Genomic DNA, 20,390 nt, shown 5'->3' with positions numbered 1-20,390 from the left:
TGAAAGGCAACTTAAAAATGCAGACAATTGCTATGTGTTTTCCTTTTTATTTAAAAGCCAAAGCTAGTGGAGAACATAAATCACTCCAGGGTGAGCTTTGGAGTCCAAAAAAACCCTACCCCAAAAAACAGGTGCACCCACACAGGTGTGACTGCCAGTGCCAAAAGTGATGAGAAAATGAGTGCACCTTGCACTTCACTATCAACACTGTTCTTCCAGCTCTTTCTCTGAAACCTGCAGCTTATGTCAAGTATGGCTCACAATGAGACAGACATGTCTGCTTTTTTTTTGGGAAATATGAGAAAGGGTAAAGCTTTAATTTGGCAGATGTGGATAGACTGCGGGCTATGTATCTTTAGTGGGCGGAAAGGCTGGACTTGAATACTCATGCGGAGTCTGTAAAGCACAGTCAATCCACGAATATGCACACAAACATCCCATTTTCTTGCCTACACTGCATTTTATGTACTAAATTACAAATAAAGTAATTGCAAAACCAGCAGCCTTTGTGGATTATTGTTCATTTTTGTGAATGAATAATCCAGCTATTGTTTCTACTACAACATCATACAAACTGCTGTTTTATGAAAGCGTATTAATCACAAAAGCCTCTCTCACATGCGTGCGTGTGATTACACGCAAATGGCCCCCAAACACACTTACTGCAGCGGGGTGCTTTTAAAAGCATTAAAGTAGGAAGAACAAACTGGAGCAATTACAGGATGTTGCATCATGTTTAGCTTATATCAGATTGTGAGTTATATATATATATATATATGTGTGTGTGTGTGTGTGTGTGTGTGATTGCTGCAGGAAGTGATAATGGACTAAAGAGGTCAAGTAGGGATGCCAGGATACGACTTGCAGGTTTTATTCACCTTATATCCCAGAATGACTCCATTCTTCTGTGACTGAGGGAGAGCAGACCACATGAGCAGGATCTTGCTGGAACTCACTGCCTCGGCAGTCACATTCACTGGAGATCCAGATGGAACTAGCGAGCACACAGAGAAACACACACACACCGCTCAGTGCTACTTCACTCTCTGAACCAATCTTCGATTTTATCTCAATCATCTCCTCCTCCCTCTCCCCATCAATCTTAATCTCGCTGAAACAGAGGGAGAGTGTAGAGGGCACAGAGAGGTGGCAGGATGAGAGGAGACACGGGGAGGTAATGGGAGCACTTTATTCCTCATCCATCTGCCTTCTTATACCCAGCAAATACGATATCTTACAGGCATCTCTGCTGGACACTTGCAAAGATGAAAGATGGATCAATGAGGTCTATGTTCATACCAGATTCTGTGGTCTGTGCTGCGACAGTTCGACTCCACGGTCCTGGTCCTATAGAGTTGAGGGCTTGTATCTGAACCTGGTACTGGGTAAAGGGATTTAGACCTTCTAATGTGGCCTCACTGGTGCCCCCAGTACCCTTCACATCCTCATTCCTGTTCTCCCCCTGACCGTCTGTCTTAGACACCCGCAGACGGTAGCCCACAGTCTCTGGACTGCTGTTGTACTCAGATTCTGAAAGAGGCTGGAAGGAAACAAACAGTGAGAGGAACAGAGGCACAGATTAGAGAGAAATACTTGTATTTATTGTTGCTGTCATGTTGCCAAGGTCATGTTGCATTCCTCCATACTTGTGCATGGAAGTACACACGAATGCAAGAAATCTGTATAAGACTCACATCACATGGAGGAAGCTGTTTTCACAACACTCTCCCGAGCAAATCTTTTATTTATTTTTTTCATCTGATTTTGCTTTTTGTTCCCATATTGAATCAAAAAATGCAGGTGAGCATGCCACAGCCCTGAACTGTAGAAGCCTCACAATAATTTGTGCAACAATTTGTGAAGTGAGCATCAATCTACTTGAGGGCAGTTAATTAATTTCGGCAGCAATTAATTGAGTGGAGAGAGACTAAAAAAATAATAGTTAACATGCTGATACAACAAAAAAGGAAATGTGAGAAAGTGAGAAGACTCTGCACCTCTATAAAGAGAGGTGGTTTGGCAGTTTGCTGGGCTGTAGTATTCAGGTGTTCATAACATACTAATAAATAAAAAAGCAATGGCTACATCTCATGACAGTACAAATAGAAAAAGACTGAACAGGTATCTCTTGGTTGGAAGGGTTCCAGGAGAAAGACTCTCTAAAATCAGAATCAGAATACTTTATTTATCCCCAAGGGGCAATTAAAATGAACATAGCAGCACAGGTTAGGATTGAAAGGTTCAGCATGTGAACAAACCACAAAACTTCTGGAACAATGTCCTTTAGACAGACAACTTCTGTATGGCCATAATGCAGAGCGCCATGTTTGGAGAACACAACACATCAGCACAAACCCGTCACACGGCACCTTGCCGTTACTAAGTCCACTACGAACTCCTCTGTATATAGGGCTGCCACAAACAATTATTTTGATAGTCGACTAGTCACCGATTATTTTTGCGATTAGTCGACTCATCAGATCATGCATCCATTGGACGTACAGAGGTAACAGACGTCCCTGAAAACGTCAGAGCGCTTTTGAAAATATGTGGTGTCTTGATAAACTGAGCAGATATTTGAGGTTTACACAGCTACATTCTCGCCTGAAAATATGTTAAATGTTTATTTTGTGACCCAGAAAGATTAATAAGAGTAATATTAAAACTAACTAGCTGCCGCCATTGTTGACAGCTGCGCTATGAATTCTGGGACAGAGCTACTTCTTCTTCTTCGGGGTTTAACGGCAGCTGGCATCCTTGTACATGCAGTGCTGCCATCTTCTGTTTCAGTCCGTTATTACACTCTTAAATCCTGCTACTTATTCCTGCCTCTTTTGGGATCTTACAAAGCTTCAAACGACGTGTCGACTATTAAATCAGTCGTCGACGATTTTGATAGTCGACGTAATTGTGACTAGTCGACTAATCGTGGCAGCCCTATCTGTATACCAAAGTATTTTAGAGTCAAATGTGACACCAACAGCTCTGTCCAACAGGACAATGATCCCAAGCACAGAAGCAAATCTACCATTCTAACCATTCAGAATTCCCTTGAGGTATTTCTTTCCAAAGTTAAATATTTATTGCTAGGTAATAGTGTATTTTTAAGTGCTGTGCTGATAAAATCTGACAAACTCACTGATTTCAAATAAGCCCCAACATAGCAATCACAAGTCAGAAACTGAAGAAAGCTATTTGAAATGTGAAATCGCCAAAAAATGAAAATGTGAGCATGTTGTGAAATATAGGAGCCCGTCACTCACGGTAACAAGCTGACTGAGAAAACGGCTCTCCACAATATGACGAACAAGTGAAAAAAAGGCATTTTTGTAGCACTCGAGAATATGGTTATTTTTGTTATTGTGTCAAAGTACATCAAAAAACCTTTTACCATTTTCTTCCCTTTGACATCCCATCTCCTGATCCTTTTCTCTCCATCTACTTCTTTTCCCCATCTTAGTCACCCTCTGTCATCTTCTTTTACTCACTTCCATTAACTTCCATTTTCATTTCCTGCGACCCTCTCTTCGTCTCCTGTCCACACTTTTTCTGTCATCTCATTCTGCCCCTGACCCACCCTTGATCATGCATTACTTCCACAACCATTACTCATTGTCCTAAGATCATGTCAGCAGAAAGTTCAGGTTGCTCACAGTATATAACTCTGCAGCAGATTTTAACCAACACTGTACACAGCGTTTGCTCTGTGCTGTGCAACAGATAAGGAAGTGAGACACCCAGTCATTTTTAAATACCCTGGTGATTTAGCTCAGCTTAGCATTTAGGAGCCATAATACAGAATGTCACATTAGCTTTATTACCCTTAATATGCAGCTTAGAATAATAGCCTTAGCTAAAACCATTGTGACGGTTCCATTACAGCAGAAAACCTAGCATAGCTGAGGCTGGGCGCTAACATGCAGGTAAAATCCCATTAGCATGCTGCACAGGTAGCCCATAGCACCTCAGTGTCTGTGTCTGATTTGACAGGCTCTTTTTCTCATTCCAACTCTTAAATGGAAAATACTCTGCTCTCCATTTATGTTATAATAGAAGGGGGGAAGGGGGAGTGAAGGAGAGATGGAGGGAAAAGAGAGAGGGATGAAGAGCAGGAACACGAGCAAAAACAGAAAAGACAGTGAGGAGAAAATTACATTGCAGTTTGTACAGCTAGCAGTCCACATGGTGAATGGGAAATGTGACAGATTAGTGTTAGCACTGATAACCAGGAGAGACACTGATTACAGCCTGTCAACCACTCAACCTGTTCAGTCCTGCTGCTGCAGAGTGCACGTGCACATACATATGCACACGAGAACTAAAGTGGGAGCAAAGACAACGAGATGCAGCGCGAAGAAACAAAGGCAGTCCAAATTAACCCTCTCTGAAGGAGTGTAAAGGGGCAGAATCAGGGTGGAAGGTTTCACAGTTTACTCTGTGTCTGGTATGCGTGTTAGTACCTTCCAGCTGAATCGCAGGCTGGTCTGTGTAGCAGACAGAAGGCTGAGGTCAGAGGGGTGTGTGTCTGGGGCAGCCTGTAAGGTCTGAATCAGCCTAGAGGGGGCGCTCATGGGACTGGATCCGACGATGTTCACCTGCTGCATCCTGAACCTGGTGCAAACAGAAAGGAAAGTTACAGGAATAGTCATTGTATACAAGGTGAGCTCATTTCACATAAAGCCAGTGAAAGCAGTTTAATGTCTTTTATGCTTTTCAGAGTCAGAAAAGACAATTCTGATAATATGATATTGATCAGGGGAGCTTAATAGGCTTGGAGACAGCAATTTATAACAATCAGGCTGTGGGGGTGTGTTCGGGTTCAATACGTTTCTTCAAATATTTTCAATTCAAGTCCCATCAGCCTCAATTTGCCTCTGAGTGTAACACTAATTAGCAAATCTCGACGTGGCGTGGTAAAGTTTCTACCTGCTAAACATCATCACTGTCATTGTTTGTCGACTCTTAGGGCTCACTAATCACACAGCTGGGTGTGAGCGGCAAATGTTTTCATTTTCAAAGGTGATGGTGCAATCTGTTCCAAATGTGGAAAAGAGGCTGCATCAATCATTAACAGGATAATACAGAAACAGCAGGGGCACGAGTTGGTAATGACCAATCACAAGCCCCTCTGCTCATCTCATCCACTCCAAAAGCAGCCCCAGATAAATCAGGGAATAGAAGACAGAGGTTCGTTTTCATGAAGCACCTTTAAAATAAAACAGATATGGATAAACATACATGCTTAGCAGTAGAATGAACGGACTGTGATCGGACCTGCAGGAATGTTGGGCTTTGCACACAATTACTAAAGCAATTATTTGGGACTCAGTGGTTTTTCTCTGTACTTACAGACACTGGCCACTTTATTAGCTGCAGCTAGTACTGGCATGGAGCCTTTTTGCCTTCATATCTGCCTTGACTCTTCATAGATTCACAACCTGCTAGAACTATTCCTCAGAGATTTTGCTCCATATTGACATGACAGCACCACGCAGTTGTGGCATATTTGTCAGCTGCACATCTGTGGTGATCTGTTCTATTGGGATCTGGTGGTCTCAGGAGTGGCTCAAGTGTGGCATTCTGCTGTTTGACGCAAAGTGTCTGATTATTCAAACCAATCCATCTGCCCCAACCATGGCACATTCAAAGTCACTTAAATCACTTGAACTTCAGCAGGTGATCTTGACCTTTTTACATGTCATGTTTTGTTGCCATTTGATTGGTTGATTAGATATTTAGATTATGGGGTAGCTGAACAGAAGGACCTAATAAAGTGGCTGGTGAGTGCACATTAAAGACCAATAAACACGAGCAGGTCTGTGTCAAAAGTATCAGTCTTTATCCAACAGAGGGGAAAAATGTGGTTAATGTTATTTAAATCACATTGTAATGTCTGGTGAGTTTCTTAAGTTGCGGACGAAAGGATTCACACTGCGTCATGTGTGCATAAAGTAAGCAGGTTTTTGATTTTTGCCATCCAGTTGGTCTGAGCAGAGGGGAATACAATAATCCAATAAAACCCATCAATGGTGCTTCTGCCTCCACTATCAGAGCATCACTTTGTTTACATTTTTGCTTTTATACTCTTAATAAAACTGGAATTTGGAATCTATGAAATTAAGATCTGGCCCACTCCTGCTGCATACCAAGAAGTTTAAAATGAATGAAGCCTTGGTGATAACTACAGGAGTTGGATCAACTACATCCGAAAAATTCCATTTGTTTCTCTCACTTTCTTTGGAAATCCCTGGATTACATTGATATGTAATAATCTTTTCAGTTATGCAGCTATCAAAGTAGTAGTGCTGTGGAAAATCATTTAAGAAACATGTTTTGTGATTTTGGAGAGTCTGACTGTGTTCTATGATAATTCTCTGTGTCTGTGAGAAGATGTGGTTTAAGCAGATTTAGGCACAAATGAAATTTCATGCCAAAAAAGGTTCACACAAATTGAACTGTGCTGCCTAATCAGCATATAACCACACTTTCAGCTGTGCTCCTTCTTTGGGCAAACACGTTTGTCTGGTGCCAGAAAATTATCAAGCAGATGCAGATCCAAGAAAACAGACTTTCAAAAACAGGCTTATAAAACCTCTATTAGCTGTGTGACCTGACAGATGAGCTGTTAGTGTGCCTGGTCACTAGTTTAAATCCCAGCTGGCCAGACTGCTGTTGCATGTCTACTCATTTTACCACATTTGTTGGAACCACATGTGTAGCTTAGGTTGGAGCACCGAGGGAGATGGAGGTTAATTGCACATGCGCTACTTGGATTTGTAATGGATTTTAATAAATCAGATGTGCTTCAGCTAAATTTCTGCTTATATTCAAACTTTTCACTGAAAACAGGTCAGACATACAAATATCTCTGCTGTGGGAAGAATTTAAGGAATCAGTAGAGGCTGACCGATATGGCATTTTTAAAAGCGGTACTGTTATTAGAGGATTTGAAAGTCTCATACTTAGATACTTCGGCTGATATATTTTTCTTTCTGGCACACAAAACAGAATGGCTCCTAAGTCTAGTGGTTTACACATTTGCCAAACAAGTAAAAGATTCCTAGTTTTACCCAATGAAGGAGCCACAAATCCCTTTGTGTCAGTAAGGACATCCAGTGTAAAAATGTTACCTAATCAAACCTACCATGTTGAACCCCTGTGAATAAGGGAGCAGCTGAAAGTAGCTTACACTAAACAAACAGATTTCTCTAACATTTGTGTATTTATTTTAGACAATACACTTTATAAGTTAACTTGTTTTATAGATACAGCGAGGGATGACTTCTTTACGCTCTGAATGATCAGCTGGTTGTTGTGTTAGTGGCATTCCAAACACTTGTTGCTAGCAGGGAAGTTGTACAACACCCTCTGGTGGACAAACGATCCAACATCAATGCTGATAACATGGCTGAAGGGTGTTTCTCCTGTTTTCTTTATTTTTTAAACCAGTCATTATAAATACAGATACTGAGTGACAATATCAGCCTGCTGATAAATCAGGTACATTTAGAGCTGAATAAAAACCAGGACAGGCAACTTTACCTTGCTTAGTTTTTTTGCAAAAACACTAAACTCGTAAAACATCGTTTTATGTCCTGATATTAGACCCAATCCTGCAATCTTATCAAGCTGCCTGCAAGCTCACAGCAATAGAGGAGTTGCTGCTGAGTGGTTGACTGAGACCACTGCACACTGAGTGTGTGTCAGAGAGAATTACATTTACCACTCAAGGTCCAGTTGTTGTATGAACTCATAATTCATATTTTGCCAATAACAAAGCTCTATTGGTGAGTGAAAGAGACCTCCTTCTGTTAGAGGCAATTCTCTCTGAGTAATGTTAGCGTTTCTTTCCTAAATAAACCCTCTGCTTTCTTTATGCTTTTATTGGAGATGAGGACGGGGGCCAAATGCACAAGTTCCAAATATTGGGGGACACATACCCAGAAAACTACAGCTGCAAATCAAAACAAGAAAACAAACAAAAAAAAAAACTGTACTTGCACATTTTTTTAAATGTATGTCAGACATCCACATGTAACTTTACTGAAGAGGAAACAAAACTTACTCAATGGAGCACAGATTAACAACCATTTCAGTTTTCTGTGCTCAGATCAAATTTGTCCCATCTCATATATATATGATATTTCTTTCAGTATTTTGATCTGGAACTCTCCACCAGAGTTTGTTTAGTTGACTGATGGTGCCACGTATTCAGTCAGTAAAAGTGATATAAGAAAGCAGAGCCATTAGGGAGTATTTGTTACTTTTGTAACTTCTAAAAGAAGCCGTGCTTCTGTGTGGCTTTGAACGATAAACCGTGTGAGCGTGCAGGTTGTGTAAGAGACTACATCTTTGAGTTTTTGTCCCTGTATTGGGAGATAGAGAGCAGGGTGTAAAGAGGGACTTAAAGCAGGGGATAAGAAATACTGACAAGTGCATCACTTCATCTAACGTCCCAATGGTGTCGCCTGTGACAACATAATCCCTGTGAGTGTACAGCGCGTGCATACACACACTGCAATCCCATTACAGATGAAGGCCGAGATACAGAGAGCAAGAGGAAGGCATGGTCAGATTGCCCGATAAATAGAGAAGATAGGCAGACAGATAGCTAGAGAAGGAGAAGGAAAGAGCGAGAAAGAGTGAGAGGGGGAAGAGTTGCTGCTGTTCAGAATGGCGATTGATCACATACACAAAATACAAGCTCCCCCTGAGGAGGGATTACAGACACTCCGCTGTCCTCCTCCATTTCCTCCTCTCCTCGTCTCTAATCCCTTTGTCTCGTCTTCTCTTTTATGTGTTCTGCTGCCCTTCCCACTTTCTGATCACCTCTTTTCTCCCCGTCCTCATCCTTCTCCTTCCCTCTGGCTAGTTGCAGGAGGGTAATAAGGATCTGCATGCAGCAGCTGTGAAGGTGCTGACAAACAGAAAAGTCTCCGATGGAACTGTCTCTCTGTGTGTCTGTGTGATTTATCTAACTTCTCCTGAGCCGAGCAATACAGCAGGACCTGGTGCAGAGTGAGATGTGTTTGAGGAAGCTGTTGATTATATGTGTGCGTGCAGGTGGTAGCATGGGATATGTGTGTTTGCTGCTCACCTGTACTGAGTGAAAGGAGTGAGGTTTGGGATTTCCAGAGTGTCTGCATCTGGCTGGTTGTCTTTTTGGTACACAACTTTCCACTCCTCCTCTTTTCCATCATCCTTCACCACCTGTTGAAAAGGTAATCAGATGGAAGACAGTTTCTCTTTTGCTTGATTTGTCGATAAGAGCTGACCACAAAAGTGTGCATGCAACACAAACACAGTCACACGCACCTGTCCTTCAACTATCCACCGTGATATGGCGGTCTTGCCATCAGGACCGGGTCGAAATCTCACCGTTGCGGTCCGAGGGCTGATGTTGGAGATGACTAAGTTTGAAGGAGCACCAGGAAGTTCTGCAGATAGAAAACAGGGCAAACAGTGCTTTAGCCTATATGCAGATAGTGCTTGCAAGATACCTGTCACTGCTGCATATTATTGATAATCATGCAGATATGTAAAACATTTACTGGAAAAAAAGATTATTACACGTTCCTTTTTAATGAGAATAGAAGTCTGTGTATGGCTTTAAGATGTCTTAAATATTCACTGGCTATTTTATTAGGTATAACTTTTCGACTAGTCATTAAAACAAATATTTAAGCAGCCGATCACATGGCAGCAACTGGTTAGACATGGTTAAGATGTTTACTTGATGAGTTCAAACCAAGCGTCAGAACAGGAAAGAAAAGTGATTTAAGTGGCTTTGAATATGCTATGGTTGTTTGTGCCAGACGGGCTGGTCTGTGCAATTTTACCACAGAATTATCTCTAGTGTTTAAAGAGAATGGTCTGAAAAAGAGAAAATATCCAGCAAGTTCAGCTCTCTGGGTGAAAACACCTTGTTGATACTAATGGCCATACTGCTTTGAGCTGCGAGGACGGCAACAGGAAGTCATAAACCACTTGTTACAACCAAGATATGCAGAAGAATGTACGACACGATGAACGTTAAAGCAGACGAGTTACAGCAGAACAAGACCACACCAGGTGCCCGTTCTGGTAGCTACAGACAGAAAACTGGGGCTACAATTTGCATTGGATCACCAAAAGTGTACAATGGAAGGAATAGAATTTGAACAGAAAGTGAATTTGGTGTAAACAACATGAAAGCATGGCTCCATCCTGCTTGTATAAACAATTTCAGCTGCAGGTGGTGGTGTAATGGCGGGGGATATTCTCTTGGCACACTTAACCACAGCGTACCCATCTTCTGATGGCAATTTCAGCAGGAAAACACACCATGTCACAAAGCTCAAACCATCTCAAACTGGTTTATTGAACATAACAATGAGTTCACTGTTCTCAAATGGCCTCCACACTCAATTGAACAGAGTACCCCTGGGATGTGATGATGTGGAAAAGGAGATTTGTATTACAAATGTCAAGCTGAGAAATTTGTAAAAAGTTTGTGAGACTATCACAGCATGGCCCAAAATCTCTGAGGAATAGTTCACCTTGTTCTGAAGGCAACCCACCTGTATTAACAAGGTGTAACTAATAAAGTGGCCAGTGGATTTAGATTTGAGGAAAGAAAACTAAAACACCTCCTACTGCAGGTGCTGCGATAACCACATAAATACACATCCAGTTAGAGAGCTGTGCTTTGTCCAAACAGTAAAGGACAAATGAATGAATTGTCCACAGCATGGAAGAAGACTGATTGTAGGATTGAAGATTCTGGATTGTAAATAAGAGCAGAATAAAAAAATATATTAACACTGAAATGTTTTTATCTGCAAACAGATACAAATATGTAAAATGGCATAACTGACAAAAACATGTCTGAGAATTGCCACATGGCTAATGTGAGATAGAAAAAAAGAAGCGAATCATGCTGCCAAGTACGAAAGCCAAAAACATTCCTCCAGTACTTTTTTTAATGTGTCCATGTTTGACCATACAAAAGTATGATTAAAAAGGTTGTTGTTAACTAAAGTACAAGAATCTCTGCATTTTGTTCTCTCTCAGAAGAATTCAGTCCAAATTTCCAAAGTCAATAACACAATGCAGTGAGACAGTGAGACAGTGATACAGTGATACAGCACAGCAGTGGAGGTAAGATGAAGGTTTCAATATGTCCCATATAAAGTCTCTAAATGTCAAAATAGGCGGAATTCTTATGACAGTATTGTGGGAGGGCAATGACAAAAGTGAGAATCTGACTTGGTGGAGATGACCACCCCCACCTGTACACTCCAGCAGCAGCCAGTCAATCAGCAAAGTACAGAACTGCAGAGCTTATCTGACAAAATGTAGCTGGAACATAAAGGATTTCAGTTTTGCTGTTTATTTTCTCTTCCCCCCCAAAAAAATATCAATGATTAACTGTGGAAACATCAACTTTAAAAAGCTTTTGGCTGTGATGATAACTTGTCTCGGCAAAGCTAATTAGACAGTAATTGTCATCCCCAACTGGCAAATGCTACACACTTGAAAGCAAAGCGTGACAGTATCAATAACTGCAAGAAAGAATAATTGGAAATCAACTAATTCATCTAACAGCACAAAAGAAATTCTCTGACAATAAAAAAATCACTGATGTGGCCCAAGTTTGTTCAGCGACAACAAAACACGGCCGACTAAAAGTCTAAAAAGTTGCTTCTGTCTTACTCAGAATGAGAGCCGAGCTGAATCTGGCCAACAACAACCACAAAACAACTATTATTTTCTCCCTGTGGTGAGTTTTCTTTTTTAAAACTTTGAATAAATCACAGAGGAATAATGATACGTTTTGTATGCACAATTCAAGCAGAACTAAATATTCCTATTAAAGGTTTTTACAGCTCCACCTTTCAAATGCCACACGCTCACACGTTTTATAGCTGGCTTGGAATAGACTTCTTCACTGACAGCTGTTGAATTGAACTGCCATTGGTCTGGCAGGCGGCACATATGACAACGGCTCGGAAGACGGCGTCTGAAAATCCGCTCATTTTAATCAGGAGCTAACAGATAAAATATGTGGCAGCTTGTTTCTGTTAATGAAATTGGCATAATCAAAAATCATCACAATCCACTTTGCTTCTAAATTATCTCACTCAATCAAGACTGAGCACTTTAGAGCCTCTTTTCAAACACTTCTCTCGGCTGTGTTTGCTTAATACTTGGTACCTCTGGACGCCGTGATCCGCTGTAATCCATCCAATTCTGCTGCAAGTGTCGTGTTTGCCGAACACAACAAAATACACGTTTGTAAAGCCGACGCGTTAAGCCAAATGGCGTAAATCGGACAGATTTCGAAGAATACCTGAGAGGATTTCTCATTGAAACGGGACAACAAAACGCAGATGTGTCCAACCGTTGTGGAAACAAGGCATCATTTAGTCTGGATACAGTGCGGTTCGTGTGTGCACCGCAAGACAAATTACAGCTATCAGCAAACTCTGCTCTGTAAATGCATGCAGCAAACTTGTAAGGGTTATATGTGGAAATGTTGATATCAGCTGCCTCGCGCAGATGAATGACAAAACTCCATGAATATATGAATAAATAAACAAGACAAGGATCTATACTCTGTGGATCTCTCTCTTCCTCTCTCGCTCTCTCGCTGCTCATTCTTTAGTTCTTTTTCCCCACCTAATATTCCTTCGTCTTTCCTTCAGTCTTTTGCTTTCATGAATTAATGAATAACCTCCAAATCTGAACTGTCTGTATCCATCTTGCTTTCACTTTTTCTTCTTTTATTCATAAATTAGTAATCAGAAAATGTTAGGACAAAAAATCCCGCTGTATGAGCTGTGTTTTTTTTCTCCATTCTCCCACACTTTGCTTTCCGCCTCTGAGTCCATTTCTGAGACACTTTGGTCTTCGACTCTTTGGAGATTGGATTTTCTCATGTTTTCTGTTCTTCCCTCATTATGTTCCTCCATCTTCTTCTTTTTCCCCCTTCTTCAGTCCTGCTCTTTGATTGTCTCTTGCCCTCTCTCTTCCATTGCTGCATATCTTCCACTTTGCCATTTGCAGTTAATCAGCGCTAATAATGATTGCAACTTGGCCTAAGTCCAAACGCACAAAACACACAGACACACACACAATTGCGGCTTACACTAAAGCACTCTCTGAGATGCTGTAAATGACCGGCTCTTGTGTGTGACTGTGTTTGTCGATGTGTGCGCTCGCTGTGTGGGTGATGATTCATGGATTCACAGTAACAGCTACTTATCAGCCTGAGGGAAGACAATGGCATCGCAACAGCTCATCACTCATATTTACTCGGCTCCACACACACAAACAGACACACCCCCTCCCCAGATACACACACATGAAAAACAGTTTTTAACATCCACTGTCACAGGCACCGGTGCGTTTATTTATTGTACCTGGTGGGACCCCGGTGGAGATGGTGGAGGATGTGACCACGCCCCGTCCTGCAGCAGTGAGCGCAGCCACTTGTATTGTGTACACGGTGGTGGAGGTGAGGCCGGTCAGCTGGTACTGCAGGGTGGAGTTGGACAAGGAGCGTTCCTCGCGACTTGACTCCACATTCAGCACTTCCCACCACAGCATGTAACCTGCGGGGTGTAGCGCACACGCTGGGTTAATAAAGGCGCATATAGACACAAGCAGACACATGTACACACACAAGCACGTGTGCAGAAGCGCACACGCATACAAATAATGAGAGGTGCAGAGCCATAAAGGAAGGGAGAGTACAGAAGGGGTAACTCCAGTCAAAATCATGTCTGTCCCATCGCATCTTTGCAGTCATGCATCACACTCCACCTTCAAATGTGTGTGTGAGTGAGGCCATTTGTGTGTAAAGCCCTGGAGAGAGTGAATGGTCCCTCATCTGTCTCCCTGCTCACCAGGTGCTGGATGAAAAGCAGGTTGAGGAGAAAAGAGTAAATGTGCAAGGTGACCTTGATTGAATACCCATTTTCTCACTCCTCTGAGTGTGTATGCTGACTGGAAAGCCACTGCTCCCTGTGCTGTCGGGTTGTGGTCCTGTGGTGGAGGTGCTGGATGAATGTTGGACAACAAAACAAAGACACAAACGTGTAATGTAGAGTTATCGCTTAATTCACAGCAGCTTGTTGTGTTCCCCATTGACTAACAGAGCCAAGGAGGAAGAAGGGCTAAATTAATCTGGGGGAAAGTGCCTAGAGCTCTGCGATGTGCTGCACAAACAAGACCACGGGTGTTGGGAGGCGTGGGATGAGGGCATGTTCGAGACAAAAAGAGGAGACAAGCTGCAAAGGGAAAGGATTAGCTGATGATGAATCAGTTACACACAAACGTCTTCTTAGAGATGGGGGACGGTAAGAGACTAAGTGGAGGAAACTGAAGAAACTATACCGAGAGGGGATGCTTTTATAAATTCACTTAAATTGGTCATTTGAGAAGATTACTTATCTCATCAAAAATGTGAATAACCTGGTAAAGTGAGAGGAAGGAAAGATGGAGGGCAAAGGGGGGAAATTATTAGAGGCTATCTGCAGTTTTGTTTTGCTCCTTTAGTTTTACTGTCACGTTGCAAAGATCTAACCGGTGATGATGCCGTTCTTATCTTCAGGTTCTGCCCAGCTGACTCTGAGCGATGTGTCCAAGATTTCAGTGAAGCTTAGACGGCGAACGCGTCCAGGGGCTGAAAAACAAAACACACATACACACACGCACAGTGATGTGGATCAGGCAATTTTTGATTGCAAACAAGCACACATCTCTGTCGTACACAGCATATTACCTATGGCCTATGACTTCACAAGCCTCTTCCCAATCACATTGACCAACACACACACACAGACACACATACATACACACACACAGGTGGGTGCAACCCTGCCATTTCTCATTTCATCAATCGCTCTCTAACCCCTTCTCCCTGCAGAGCGATTAAGCTATTCATCTGAGACATTCAATAACTCTCATACACTCATACTTGTGCACACACAAACACACACACACGCGGATGCAAAAAGCTATCATCAAGCAAGAATTACACCCACCGTTAACCCTGCCGACACGCCCAGCAACCAATCAATAACTGGCCACTGCTGTGTATGTGTGTATGTGTGTACGGTACATATGGCTACTAATATCCCTTTCCCACTCAATAATTACTGGTTGGTAATAATTGCTCGTCTGCCTGCCTATAGGCTATTGTGTTTATTTGATGGAGTGATGGTGTGCATGTGCACTTGTAGCTGGGAGTTGCAGCTATTATGTTTATCCATGGAACAGTGGGCTATAAATACCACTAAGCCTGAAAACATATGAGTCAATTCCCTTTAGAAAGACACAACGTAGAGAAAAAAATAAAAATAAATAAAAGGGAACCGGGAGACGTCCGGGGAAACTAAGAACAAAGAAATTAAAAATGAGTGAAAGGCAACTAAGAGCCTGAAAGAAAGCAGTGAGTGCAGGTGTATTGTCTTTGCTGGGTATTGTGTACACAGCTGTGTATCACACTGATAAAAACAGCTGGACTGAACGGAGAACTAGCTAATGCACTTTTATTATTATTCACAGGGGAGTTCTTTGTGTTGTTTGCTGGCTTTATTCACGCTGTTGCTCGTGTGCGTGTGTGTGTGTCTGTGCATGTGTGAATACTCACTGTCCTCATGCGTCTGCACCAGAGTGGGCAGGCTACGGGGACCATCTCCAGGCGTTGTGAAGCAGAGGGTAGAGCCATAGTACCAGGTGAATTTCTTGAGGCCGCTGACTAACCCTGTGTGGCGTGAACTGGGGTAGTCTGGGGTGATGGTTACTATAATAACGTCCTCTGGAGTCTGCTCTGGCCACACTAGCAGCTGTGGTAAATTAGAAAAATTGTCATTAGTGACAGCAATAATAGTCAATGAATCCAACGTAAGTCCAGCAGGTCACCCCAGAACCCGAAATGTCCATCAGAGTTATATTTCCACTATTTTTGTCATTTATTTTGACTCAGCAGCTCCAGGCTACTGGATCCATTATTGGGAGCGCATTTATGAAAGAAAACTTATTTGTACCACAGTATGGGACACAGTGGATCTTTTCAAATTAGTATGATACCCGAGAGTTTTTGTCATTAAAGTTTAAAACTGCCAAATGCTACTGGCAAATCTGACAAACAACTAAACAATAAACATGTTTTATTCTCGAGAAAAGTTATTTGCATTCCAAACAAGCATACTTTTTATTTATCAGTGTAGCACTTCTAAAGTCTTGCCAGCAGGCCGTTGTCAATCATAGCAGCATCTGAGGATATACGCTAAGTTTGATAATCAGTCTAACTAAATGCCTAATGAAAGGTTAATTTGTCTTTATAGTGGGACTTCATTTATATTCAGAACCCACTGCAGCCTGGCTTGCGTTATTGCTTTAACCACAAAAACAAACAGTGAAAAGCAAACACTCACATATTCATAATGAGAGATAAGCCACGGGCAACACTATGATGGGGTGCCCATATTGATAGACCCTAATGAAAAAATAAATAACTGGCTATAATGTGGACAGAACTGAATCTGAATGCAAAGTTGCATCTGAACTGTGCTTTGTACAGATGAAACCAAAGTGGAGATGTTTGGCACGATGCCATAATTGGGAAAAATAAACCAAACCCCCCCCACAGCATATCAGCATAAACACCTCAGTCATGATTATTCTGCAGTCACAGGACCTGAGCACCTTACAGTCACTGAGTCCATAAACTCCTCTGTATACCAAAGTATTCTACAGTCAATTTGAGTCCATCTGTCTGACAGCTACAGCTTCACAAATCTACAACAGAAAGGCTGAAAAAGTAAAGAACCAAGGTGTTGCAATGTCCCAGTCAAAGTCCAGAGAGCTGTTCATAAATTAATACCCACAAACCTCAATGAACTGAGGCAACGCTGTAAAGAAGAGTGGACCAAACTTCTGCACAATAATGTCAGAGGCCGATAAAGTCATAGAGAAAATAATGCTGCAAAAGGTGCTGTCGTTAGCTGTTCTCTGGACTTTTCGTTTTTTACTTGGCTGTGTGAGTTTGTCAGTGTGGTAGTACACAACTGTCCACAACTGAGTCACAAAATGTCAAAGGTATACAACCGAAATCAAGATGAAGACCACATTTTCAGATATGTGCAGTAATAATGACTGCTAAGTGTGGCTCTGAACGTCAACATGCCATTGAGGCCGGTGTGATTCTTTGGCAAAATAGGCTCTATATGTCAGCATTTGATGACTGAAAAAACTCTGACCTGCATGCACAATGCCTTGCTGCTCTGTTTTCTTTGTGAGCTCTGCGATGTGCTGCCTCAAAGGTTCAAGGCTTTTTTTTTTTGGTTACAGTATTTTCTCTTACAGCTACATTGTTAATTGGACAACATGCTTGTGTCTAATGTCACATCGTGCTACCAGCATTGATACTACTTTCTCCACTCTGTTACTACTGTGCATGAACTGCACATCTGCTATTTATTCAGAGAAAATGTCTCATGCTTGTTAACCATGCTGGTTTTTGGGGTGTTGTGGATTATAGCAGCACATCCTCTTGATATTACTTCACTTAAAACAGCACAGTGGGACAAGCTTTCCAAAAACTCACCTCTATAGCTCCGTGGATCTAAACGCATTAAGTGAAAAATAAATCTTTCAGATTACTACAGTAAAGGATCTGCTGTGCACATTGTATCACATCTAGCTGCAACAGGACACCAGCTCAAAAAAGCTTTGCTTTTCCTCCTGAAGGGTGCACCACTGCACCCAGTGTGTCACAGTAAAACAGCATTTTCTATGTTTTCAATTATAATTATACTGTATTATCTGCACAGTACAGTGCAGTGGAGTAAGAGTGCTGATGTGGCATCCTCAAGCTCACTTTCAAAGGGTGCTGGGATGATTGGGTTTTCTGTTGATAATGTGTGTGTGTGTGTGTGTGTGTGTGTGTGTGTGTGTGTGGGTGTGTGTGTGTGTGTGTGTGTGTGTGTGTGTGTGTGTGTGTGTGTAAAGGTGTGTATTTAGAAGTGGGCTGCAATGGAAACACATATTTTTGCCCTATAGAGATGACGTGTTTGACAGACAGGAAGGAATGAGTGAAGATACTTTCAAGGACAAGTAAATAAAAGACATGAAACTCATTAGAAGTGTCTGGTTCTTTATCTGGCCGAGAGTTTTGAGCTACATTATTAAGGGCATTGTATATAGTCAGTGATCTGTGGGGGTTAGGGTGGGGTGAAATGAGATGAGGCTTTGCTTCATATCCTCTTTTAATTAATATCATTATCAACTGCCCCTCTTAGCAGCACAACACACCCAAAGATGCACACCCACGTGCACGGCAGCACTCACAGGCTGCAGTGGCAACATCAGAGAGTCACATCCAAAAGATGGAATGCCATATAGTATTTATCAAGCAATATTCCCACTCTAAAACAGACCCAGTGACGCAAAGCTACAATGATGTGTTTTCTTTGTCATCTTAATCAGTTCCTTAGGGGTTGGCTGCTACAATAGTTTGTTACAACGATTGCTACAGTCGTTTTCTCTCACACGTCCCCATTTCCCTGCTTCTTTATTACCATTATTATTATGATCTTCTCTCTCTCTCCATATTTTCTTGGCATCCACTAATATTTCCCCTTTTTTAATCCTTTCTTTTATTTTTTGCTCCATCAGTAATTTTCTTCTTCTTGGAATCGACCCCGCACTTGACTTGGATTACGACTTGGAGTAAACAAGAACACAGGAGCAGAGAGAAGGACATGACCTCTGAGCTGACCTCCATTTCTTTTCCAAACTTCAATTATTAAAATAGTGAATAAAATATTGAGTAATCTGTTATTCTTCATTCTGTTTTTGAGAGTCAGGTCAAAGTCAGTCATGGGCAAACTTCAGTTTGTGTAGAAACAAAACGTAAAGATAGAGGATGACATTGGACATTTAAAAGAGGTATTTGGTCCTTCAAATATTTTATGAAATATTTCATTTTAAAGAAATTTGTCAACACATCAAAAACTGACTTAAAATGTAAGAAAAAAAGAATAAGTAGTGAAGCATATTCAGAGACTTACCTTGTACCCCTGGTTGATGCCATTAATGAATTGCTGAGGTGGAGGGTTCCAAGTGAATTGGATAGTAGTTGAATTTATAGCAACAACTTGGACTTCCTGCGGAGGTGCTGTGGGAACTGAAGGCAGAGACAAAAACAAGGATGCTTAACTGCAACAGATTCACCAAGAGGAAGGTTGTGTTTTTCTATAGTGAAAAAAACAATATTAAGACTTGTAGGCCCAAGCTGCAGAACTGTTCTTTTTTGTTTTGCTTTTTCTTTTTAAATAAGTGGTAGTTGTAAAAATATGAACCTGCACCACAGTTCAATGATTTATGTGGAGGCTCTGCTCATTTAATTAAAATAAATAACTGCTAAGCTTGCAAAATAAAATGGCAAACCGATCCCTTTGTTCTTTGCTTAAAATGAATGTATTGTCTGAAAAGCTCCACTAATCTATTGTATTTTGCATATTAGTACCTTATTAATCTCTATATGAACATGTCAACTCTGTAGGCAAGTGACAAGATTTTGGGGACCATGACGTATGTGATGATTTTCTTTTTATTCCCCCTTTAAATGCATCTGCATTAGTAAACAACGACTGGCAAACACACAGGAAGTGTTGGCCTGGATATCTGCTGGCTACAAGGAAAGCCATGAAAAATGGGCCGACGTTCCCCAGAGCTGATGGGGTTCCCTGATTGTTGTTACCTTATAGGATTGACTGAATGAGATTAGGGTGTTGATGCATTACCGGCTGACTGTGAAAAAGGATGACTCACTGGATTTGCTAGCTCACAGTATCAACGTAACACCCATTGTACTAACCCAGCAGCCCTTTCAGCCATGAGCTGCCCATTACGGCATGATTTACTGATTAAAAACAGAACTGAGTTGATTAAGGAAACAAGACGCTTGATCTATATTAATATTTAACAGACAAAGGCCCTCCTATGACACCTTTAATTTGAAGAACTCTTCCCTCTCTTTTTTAAGTGGTTCTTTCTTTCAGGCCACAAAGCTTGAACTTTTTGTTAAGTGTGTTAAGCCTTGAAGACATAACATCAATAGGGCAATTTTTAAAGCTTTGGGAATCTGCCTTCAGAGCCACGGCAGCAGTCCCCTTTACCCCTTCTCCACTGACGCAGCTCCCAAACTAGAACTGGTTGAATGCATTTCCACCAAAAAAAGACTGACGCTGGCGCCAAAAAGCTGACACCACCACGGCACCGCAAAATTGCTGGGCCCAGAGTCAGAACCACGTCAATGACTGTGGGAACTTCTCCAGTGATTTGCAGCCTACAGATTCTAACTGGCATGGTTTTCGTTCCCTTGAAACGGCCCCAAC

General features: G+C 41.7%; 1 protein-coding gene across 2 annotated transcripts in view; it reads right to left on the bottom strand.

Moving 5' to 3' along the window:
• Positions 1–20,390, bottom strand: part of LOC146517236 (protein sidekick-1-like) — a 295,230-nt gene that overhangs the window by 38,804 nt on the left and 236,036 nt on the right. For both annotated transcript variants that reach the window (XM_085163638.1, XM_085163639.1), the window contains 9 exons: positions 19,062–19,177; positions 15,638–15,833; positions 14,570–14,668; positions 13,404–13,595; positions 9,316–9,437; positions 9,098–9,210; positions 4,461–4,611; positions 1,300–1,540; positions 879–994 (listed from right to left, as the gene is read on the bottom strand). In XM_085163638.1, coding sequence (XP_085019764.1) covers positions 879–994; positions 1,300–1,540; positions 4,461–4,611; positions 9,098–9,210; positions 9,316–9,437; positions 13,404–13,595; positions 14,570–14,668; positions 15,638–15,833; positions 19,062–19,177 — 1,346 coding nt within the window. The remainder of the gene's footprint in view (positions 1–878; positions 995–1,299; positions 1,541–4,460; positions 4,612–9,097; positions 9,211–9,315; positions 9,438–13,403; positions 13,596–14,569; positions 14,669–15,637; positions 15,834–19,061; positions 19,178–20,390) is intronic.

Source organism: Neolamprologus multifasciatus, chromosome 6, assembly GCF_963576455.1.
Source record: "Neolamprologus multifasciatus chromosome 6, fNeoMul1.2, whole genome shotgun sequence".
NCBI lineage: Eukaryota > Metazoa > Chordata > Actinopteri > Cichliformes > Cichlidae > Neolamprologus > Neolamprologus multifasciatus.
Note: the sequence above shows the minus strand (reverse complement) of the source record. Positions and strands in the feature narration are given on the sequence as shown.